The 9,587-nt window shown below is 38.2% G+C and overlaps 1 protein-coding gene across 1 annotated transcript; it reads right to left on the bottom strand.

The window, feature by feature from the left end:
• Positions 1-4,697: 4,697 nt before the first annotated feature.
• On the bottom strand, positions 4,698-7,187 carry LOC119582703 (lysosomal aspartic protease-like; the record flags this gene model as incomplete). The annotated part of the gene is given in 3 exon segments (XM_037931131.1): positions 4,698-4,821; positions 5,171-5,297; positions 6,982-7,187. Coding segments are annotated over 3 exon segments (310 nt in total), but the record flags the coding sequence as incomplete, so codon positions are not given.
• Positions 7,188-9,587: the final 2,400 nt, after the last annotated feature.

Here is a 9,587-nt window from a genome sequence, read left to right as displayed (position 1 = left end):
AAAAGGGGGGGGGAAAAAAAGGAAAAAAAAAAAGAGAAGGGAAGGAAAAAAAGGAGAAGAAGAAGGGAGAAAGGAAGGGGAAAAAAAAAAGGGGGAAAAGAAAAAAAAGGGGGGGGGAAAGGGGGGGGAAGAAAAAAAAATTTAAAAGGGGGAGGGGGGGGGGTTTTTGGGGAGAGAGGGGGGGGAAAAAAAAAAAAAAAATTTGGGGGAGAGAAAAAAGGGGGGGGGGGGGGGGAAAAAAAAAAAAGGGAAAAAAAAAAAAAAAATTTTGGGGGGGGGGGAAAAAAAGAGAATTTTAAAAAAAAAAAGAAAAAAAGAAATGGAAAAGGGGGGTTTTGGGGGAAAAAAAAAGAGAATTAAAAGGGGGGGGGGGAAAAAGGGGGGGGGGGGGAAAGGGGGAGAAAAAGGGGGGAAAAAAAAAAGGGGGGGGGGGGTTTTTTTAAAAAAAAATTTTGGGGGGGGGGGGGGGTTTTTGGGAAAAAAAAAAAAAAAAAAAAAAGGGAGAAGGGAAGGGGAAAAAAAAAAAAAGGGGGGGGAAAAAAAAAAAAAAAAGAAGGGGAAGGAAGGGGGGGAAGGGAAAGGGGGGGGGGAAAAAAAAGAAAAAGGGGGGGGGAAAAAGGGGGGGGGGAAAAAGGGAGAAGGGGGGAAAAAAAAAAGGGGGGAAAAAAAGGGGGAAAAAAGGGAAGGGAGAGAAAAAAAAATTTAAAGGAGGGGGGGGGGGGGGAAAAAAAAGGGGAGAAAGGGGGAGGGGGAAAAAGGGGGGGGGAAAAAAAGGGGGGGGGGAAAAAAAAAAAAAAAAAAAAGGGGGGGGGGGGGAAGGGAAAAAGAAAAAAAAGGGAAAGGGGGGAAAAAAAAAAGAGAGAGAAATGTGAAAAAAATTTTGGGGGGGGGGGTTTTAAGAGAGAGAATGTGAAAAAAGGAAATTTTGGGGAGAAGAAAAAAAAGGGGGGGGGGGGGAGAGAAGGGGGAGAAAAAAAAAAAATGTGGAGAAGAGAATGTTAAAAAAAAAAAAGGGGGGGGGGGGGGGGAGAAATTTTGGGGAGAGGAAATTTTAAAAGAAAAGGAAAAAAAGGGGGGGGGGGGGGGGGAAAAAAAAAAAAAAAGAAGGGGGAAAAAAGGGGGGGGAAAAAAAAAAAGGGAGGGGGGGGAGAGAAAAAAAAAGGGAAAAAAAAAGGGAGAGAAGGGAAAAAAAAGGGAGAGAATTAAAGGGGGAGAAGGGAAAGGGGGGGGAAAAGGGGGGAGAGAAGGGGAAGAGAAGGGGGGGGGGGGGGAAAAAAAAAAAAAAAAAAAAAAAGGGGGGGGGGGGAAAAAAGGGGGGGGAAGGGAGGAAAAAAAAAGGGGGGGGGGGAAAAAAGAAAGGGGGGGAGGGAAAAATTTTAAAAGAAAAATTTTGGAGAGAAAGGGAAGGGAAAAAAAAGGAAAAAAAAAAAGGGGGAGAAGGGGAGAGAGAAATGGAAGAGAAAAAGGGGCAGAAGGGAAGGGGGGAAAAAAAAAAGGGAGAAAATTAAAAAAATTAAAAAAAGGGGAAAAAAGGGGGGGGGAGAGAAAAAGGGGGGAGAAAAAAGAGAAATTTGGGGGGAAAAAGGGGGAAAAGAAAAGGGGAAGGGGGAAAAAAAAAAAAAATTTTTTAAAAAAAAAGTGAGAGAAAGGGGGAAAGGGGGGGGAAAAAAAAAAGGGGAAAAGAAAATTTTTTTGAGAAGGGAGGGGAGAAAAAATTAAAAAAAAAGAAGGGAAGGGAGAGGAAAAAGGGGGGGAAAAAAAAAAAAAAAAAAAGGGGGGGGAAAAAAAAAGGGGGGGGGGTTTTTAAAAAAAAAAAAAGAGAGAGAATGTGAGAGAAAGAAATTTTGGGGAAAAAGAAATTTTGGGGAGAGAAAAAAAGAGAGGTTTTGGGGAGAAAAGGGGGGGAGAGAGAATTTTGGGGAGAGAGAATGTGAGAGAGAGAAATTTTTGGGGGGAAGGGGGAGGGGGGGGAAAAGGAAAAAGGGGGGGGGGAAAAAAGGGGGGAAAAAAGAAATTTTTAAAAAAAAAGGGGGGAAAAAAAAAAAAAAAAAAAAAAAAAGGGGGGGGGGAGAGAAGGGGAGGGAAAAAGGGGGAGAGGGGAAAGGGGAAAAAGGGGAGAGAGAAAAAATTTTGGGGGGGAAAAAAAGGGGGGGAGAGGAAAAAGGGGGGGGAAAAAAAAAAAAAAGAGAAAAGGGAGGAAAGGGGGGGGGGAAAAAAAAAAAAAAGGGGGAAAAAAAAAAGGGGGGGGGGGGAAAAAAGGGGGGAGAAAGGGGGAGAAGGGGGAGGAAAAAAGGGGGGGAAATTTTGGGGGGGAGAAGGGGGAGAGAAGGGGAAAAAGGGGGGAGGAAATTTTGGGGAGAAATTTTGGGGAGAGAAGGGGGGGAAAAAAAAAGGAAAAAGGAAAAAAAAAAAAGGGGGGGGGAAAGGGGTTGGGGGGAAGGGGGAGGGGAGAAGGGGGGGGAAAAAAAGGGAAATTTTAAAAAAATTTAAAAAAAAAAAAAAAGGTTTTTGGGGGAAAAAAAAAAAAGGGGGAAAAGAGAGGGAAAAAAAAAAGGAGAGAAGGAAAAAGGGGGGAAAGGGGGAAAAAAAGGGGGGGAGAGAGAGAAAAGGGGGGGGAAAAAAAAAAAAGGGGGGGAAAAAAAAGAAGGGGGGGGGGGAAAAAGAAAAAAAAAAAGGGGGGAAAAAAAGGGGGGGGGGGGAAAAGGGGGGAGAGAGAAAGGGGAAAGGGGGGGAATTGGGGGAAAAAAAAGAAAAAAAGGGGGGGGAAATTTAAAAGGGGGGGGGGGGAAAAAAAAGGGGAAAAAAAAGGGAAAAAAAGGGAAAAAAAAAAAAAAAAAAAAAAGGGGGGGGGGGTTTAAAAAAAAAAAAGGGGGAAAAAAGAAAAGAAAAGGGAAAAGGGGGGAAAAAAAGGGGGAAAAAAGGGAAAAAAAAAAAAAAAAAATTTTTTTTTTTTTCCCCCCCCAACCCCAAACCCCAATTTTTTTTGTTTTTTTTTTTTTTTGGGGGTTTTTTTTTTCTTTTTTAATTTTTAAAAAAAAAATTTTTTTTAAACCCCCCCCCCTTTTTTAACCCCCCCCGGGGGAAAAAAAAAGGGGAAACCCCCCTTTTTTTTTTTACCCCAAAAACCAACCCCCCCCGGGGGGGAAAAAAAAAAAAAAAAAAAAAAAAAAAAAAAAAAAAAAAAAAATTTTTTTTTTTTTTTTTTTGAAAAAAAAAAATTTTTTTAAAAAAAAAACCCCCCCCTTTAAATTTAAAAAACCCGTGAGAGAGAGAGAGTGAGAGAGAGATGGGAGAGAGATGGAGAGAGAGAGAGAGTATGTGAGAGAAGAGTATGTGAGAAATTGCATTCCCGGAATGCAGTCCTCCCAGGCCTACAGACAACCTAACATTGCTGGATGAATATTGACACTGACTTCTGGTATGTCTTTTGTGGTTCACCTTATATACTTAAATTTTAACAATTGTCTAAAAAGCAGAATACAAGTATAAAAGCACAAGTACAACTTTATAATGCTACTCAGGACTTGGAGACAAACCTATTCTTTGCAGGAAATGAGTCACTCTGTACTACTACTGAGTCAACTAACATCCTTCACTTTTCAGACGAATCTAATATTTCCAAAATAACTTTAATACTGAGAACAAACAAGAAAAGATAACAAGCTACTCATGCTGCAAATTGAACGAACCAAAACTGGAAGCTGTTCATCCAACAAAATCTCAACTAAATCATGGGCAATTTTTTTGTTTCACACAGCCATCCAACCTTGCAATATTCATTCTTTGTTTTAATTATTCATTGTAACATGTATGAGTCTTGCTCTTCTCCATTGCAAATGATACAAGTGAAAGCATTGGTAATTGTTTACAAAGTGACCTCACCCCTCCAAGTCCCTATTACTCCAGCCAATAACATTGCCATATGGACCAAAAACTTTGCTAACCTAACCTAACCTAACCTAACCTAACCTAACCTTATCACTGTATTTTCCTATCAAGGGTTACCAACTCCCAACTGAGTGTCTTGGACTTTTTCTCCAATCAGAATTTGTTGCAACATATTTTTTTCTTGAGTTTATGATGTTATTCTTCATCTGTGCAGAGTATTTTATGTATCAGTGAATGCAGTATTTTTCTTCCTTCTTGATACTGTTATTAGACTCCTGTCAATTGATATCTCAGCACTACATTTGCACAACTTATTACCAGCTTGCAAAGGAAATACCATGGATGGTGCTTTATTTTCTGTTGTTCTATCATTTACATGCAAAGTTTGCCTTGTACAATATGACTGAGTGAAACTATAATAAATCAAGTAAGGACTATAATACAATTCAGATTTACCCGAGTGAAATCTGAACACAATGAATCAGTGCCTTGCCAAGCCATACAAGTGTATTAGCCTGCTAACCTAAATCCAAGTTTCTACAAGCATACACCAATAGGAAAATCACATATTATACCCCGTCTAAAAGAATAATTTCATAATATAAAAACATATACAAGATAAGTTTTGAAGCTTCCACACAATCAGCATCTCAATAATATATAATGTAATTCCTACATACTCCCTTGACTATTCAAATGAATTTTCTGTTTCTGCAACCTAGAACTACTTCTGACAATCTAGATCAAAAGACTAAATCCTGTATTTTTTTAACAATAATTAACAATAAAAAAAAATATACAATACTTACAACAAGCAATATTCGTAAAGTGGCACTGCTTAGAAGGAACCCATAGGTTGGAGGATCCAGTGTCAAACACCACTCTGAAGGACTGTGGGGGCGTACCAATGGTAATGGGTCCATAGTACTGGGCCTGGAAGCATAATCAGAGACATCAAGTTCCATAATGATTCACCAAGTACCAAACACAAGCCTAATAACCACTAAGATTAGAATGAAAATTAGTAACAAGCTCTGGTTATCTGTATCATTACAGCAGAATACACTATTTAGTATTACTCAATTTACATAATTTCTGGATAGAATGTACATCAATTTCAGGTTTTACTATTTCTTATTAAAATATATGTAAGCATTATTAGTCTTTATTGTGTTAAGAAAAATAAAAACTTTGCAAACATTAAATACATGAAAGTCTTACCATCCTTCATCTCCTTATATAAATTAAGTGTTTTTTCTAAGGCAGCAAATTCAGAACTTACATCCATATAATTGGAAAGTGGCTCTGGCATGGGTCCTTTATTGCCCCATTTGCGATGAACAACCTTAACTGCCGTGTCAACCTCTTGCAAAGAACGTCGAGCAGACTTGAATTTGTGAAGTTTAATCCTAGAAAAAGAAATGGTTTATAAAACAATTTAACATGTTAATAGTAATAGAGTAAGTACTTGCAATGTTATCTTGTCATTTTTCACCTTTGTAAGTTTGAATTAAGACATCTAAAGACACTGGCCTCAATATCTTGTTCTCACTAGACTAGTTCTTATCTGACAGTGATTTACAAGGGATGTCAAGAAGCCTTATATCATACCAGATATACGAGGTGGAGGTTTGTTGAGATTTCTATATTTTGCAATGTATGTAATTTTTTTAATTATCCAAAACAGAACAGCAGCAATCAGTAATCTTACATATTTTCACTCCAGCATTAAGCTAACATAAACCAAATGTACCCAAATAAAATATGAGTATTGCCTCCTTTATTTTTTGGCGATAAATTTGCATTGAGATTTATAAACTCTTAATAAAATATACATGTTGGACATTTGTTTGCTATTCCTGGGGAACAAAGCACCTAGGCCACAGCATTAAATGAGTAAATTTGTAGTTTCCTTTGTAAGCTTAACTTTAAAGATTACAGTATTAAATAATGACAGCAATGGCTTGGCGGAAAAGGTGATCAGAATGGGGTCCAGAGGCAAAGATCCCAACTAGAGAAATACTGCAATGTTGGAGAGGGTCCAGAGTTGAAGCTTCCAATTTAGGAAGGTTTTTGGTCTTTATAGTAGTCTGTGTGTTTAGGATCTTCGGTTAATCTTTATAGTATGGATGCACCTTGCAAGGACAAACTCAAAATTATATTCTTGTAGAGGACAAAAGATTGTAGTTGTTGGCACGAGAAATTTCCAGATACAAATGTTAATGCCACAAACAAAGGAAAAATATTGCGGAAAGCACAGCTCACAGCTTACGTCCACTCGGCAGTTAAGTTTCATCTCTATCTTGTCATGCATACCACGGTGAAAGCAATGTTTCCTGGGGGGTGTTGGGAGGTAGAGCCCCAAGGCAACCTTCCACTCGGGCAATGCCCAAAGGGATTGCACTGTCATGGCAACTTGGATTATTTAATTAATTTTGTGACACGGAGTTGGGGACCAAGTCTCTAACGAGTGTGTCTATACTGTAAAGAATTAATGTATCTTTTTAGTTTTGCACAACTATCCACCAGCACAGGGAATGAGTGAACATATTATGTATGTATTTACTAACATATTACTTAGGTTTTTATGTGGTGTGCAATTTTCTTATCAACTTGCAAAGGAAATGCCAAGCTGAAAAGCATCTTAAATTTTTTTTTTTGTCCATTACATGCAAAATTTTCTGTGAGGCTAATACCTGCAATACCATACATTTACTTATGTAATGGAAGTATGTCTTGCTGAATATCCATTAATAATAAAACAAGGATATTAATTATGCTGAAGCATATCATTATCATCAGATTCATTGGATGGGCCAAAAAAGTACATTCATCTGTTTGTTTTTGTTTTTATAAACAATAGGAAAAAAAAATAATCAACTCCTGGACGAGACTTACAGGATATTTGATCATCTCACCACTACAGTCTCATAAAAATCTGTAAGCCAAGTGTTATATACAATAAACAATGGGATAATCATCAATTTCCAGCATCGCATTCACCATTCCAGTCCAAAGCCACAAATGACAGCAGCCCCGGCACAAAGTCTCCCTGACAACCCCGACAACAAAGCCCCGGCCTCCCACACCTACCTAGGCAGCTCGTCGGCACAGGCCAGAGCCACAAGGGCCAGGAGGAGCAAGACCTTCATCGCGTCGCCCTTCAGAAGTGCGTGATCGCCGTCCGGAAGTGAAGCCCGAGAGCGCGCAAGAGAGCGAGTGTCTGCGTGTGGCTTCGCTGCGTCGTCCCCCCCGTCGCCGCCACCGTCATGTGACCGGGCCACTCAGCGAGCACTGACTCACGGGGCCTGACGATACTGTTGCTAGAGGTTTTTTGTGTGGGTCTGAACAAAGGGTGATGTGGGTATGGGTTCAATATGCATGGTGCATTAGTGCGACGAATATTTGGGAGTTTCTTTCACGTCGCGTGATGAAGATGGGTGAACGGGTAATTATCGCCACTACGCACCTGTGATAATTAGTGGAAATAGTACGTCATCAAATCACTTGGCTATCAAGTTCCGGAGGTTAAGTACGAATGGTGAATCATTCCTAAACTGCACATAGGCAAATAAGGTCAAGCATAAACCATCTAAGCACGAGACAAGCAAGAGACCACGGTATCATTTTTTTCAAATGATGGGGTAATGGTCCCCCCCCTTCCCTTATATATATTTTTAGTAATAACATGAAATAATTATACCATTTTTTTATTTCAGTTTCACTTTAATCAGTAAATCCCACATATGAAGCTAGACCACACATCGAGACATTTTTCTTTCTAACAGCCCAGTTACCCTTCAAGTCTCCTTGCAAGTCACAGTAAGAAAAGAATCACACGCAATGTCAGTCTCACGACAATTCATATCAATTTGTCTTTGACTGAAAAATGTAGTTTGATTTATTTTTTTCAGAATCATTCATATATCAACATAACTCTCTCTCTCTCTCTCTCTCTCTCTCTCTCTCTCTCTCTCTCTCCTCTCTCTCTCTCTCTCTCTCTCTCTCTCTCTCTCTCTCTCTCTCTCTCTCTCTCTCTCTCTCTCTCTCTCTCTTTCAGCAGGTAATATTAGTTGTGGCGCCATGACCACAGGACTTACCTATCTATAGTAGATCATGTATGTATATATATCAGGGGCGTCATTTGGGGGTTAGGGGGGGGCAATTGCACCCCAAGACTGATTGTCCCCTCAAGGTCTATGTGTATATATATATATATATATATATATATATATATATATATATATATAAAATATAATCCTTACACCAGCTTCCCTTCGCATAGATCGACTGATCCTCCGACCTGACCTGACCTTTCGTTTCCGTTCGTCTGAAAACGATATTTACCGAGTTACCTCTCCTCTCTCTCTCTCTTTCTCTCTCCTTCTCTCTCTCTCCTCTCCTCTCTCTCCCCTCTCTCTCTCTTCTCTCTCTCTCTCTCTCTCTCTTTTCCTCTCTCTCTCTTCTCTCTTCTCTCTCTCTCTCTCTCTCTCTCTCTCTCTCTCTCTCTCTCTCTCTCTCTCTCTCTCTTATACTCTTCTTCCTTTCCTCTTCAGACCTGATGGAATCCAGGAGGATTCCGAAAATGTCGTCTCATTTTCAATTAATCTAGTTTGTGCATTGTGTTTTACTACCATGTGTGTATATATATAAATATAAATATATATATATATATAATATATATATAAAATATAATATATATTTTATTTTTAAAAACACCCCCACAACAACCCCACACACACACACACACACACACACACACACACACACAACATATATTTAAAAATAATATATATATATATATATATATATATATATTAATATATTGTGTGTGTGGGTGTGGTGGTGTGTGTGTGGTGTGTGTGTGTGTGTGTGTGTGGTATATATATATATATATATATATATTATATATATATATATATATATATATATATATATTTTTTTTTTTTTTTTTTTTTTTAAAAATATATAATTATATATTTTTATATATATATATAGATATATTTATATATATAATATATATAATATATATATATGTATATATAGTATTATATTAATATTTTATATATATATATATATATATATATTAATATACTATACATATATATACTATAATATACTATATATATATATATATATATATATATATGTGTGTGTGTGGTGTGTGTGTGTGTGTGGGGTGTGTGTGGGGTGTGTGTGTGTGTGTGTGTGTGTGTGTGTGTGTGTGTGTGTGTGTGTGTGGACCGGGGGCGTATCAGGATGTTCCAAAAGGAATGAAGCGGAGTGTGTAGCAAGAGTCAGGATGTGTGCAGGATATTTATCATTTCAGAAAATTTTTTCGTGCACTTATGTCAGTTTCAGCAAAACAGTATCAAGATGTTGCCCAGAGGATCTACCATTGATAAATGTGTGTATATGTGTGGGTTTGTGAGTGTGTGTATATCGTCTTTAAACTGATGTGAAATACGAAGTAATCTCTACTAATAATTGTTACTATCTCGATATTTCATTATAACGCTTTTATTTTGATGGCTGTTGAAAGAAAACAGACGCACGAACATACGAATGCAATATATATCATGTCTTGTTTACAGTTTACATATCTGTACATATTTGTTTACTTTCTTTTTTCACTTCCTCCTCCTCCTCTCTCTCTCTCTCTCTCTTCTCCTCTCTCTACTTCCCCCCCCCTACCCTCC

The sequence above is a fragment of the Penaeus monodon genome, chromosome 2 (genome assembly GCF_015228065.2).
Source record: "Penaeus monodon isolate SGIC_2016 chromosome 2, NSTDA_Pmon_1, whole genome shotgun sequence".
Classification (NCBI taxonomy): Eukaryota; Metazoa; Arthropoda; class Malacostraca; order Decapoda; family Penaeidae; genus Penaeus; species Penaeus monodon.
The sequence above is the reverse complement of the archived record's forward strand: the minus strand, read 5'-3'. Positions and strand labels throughout refer to the sequence as shown.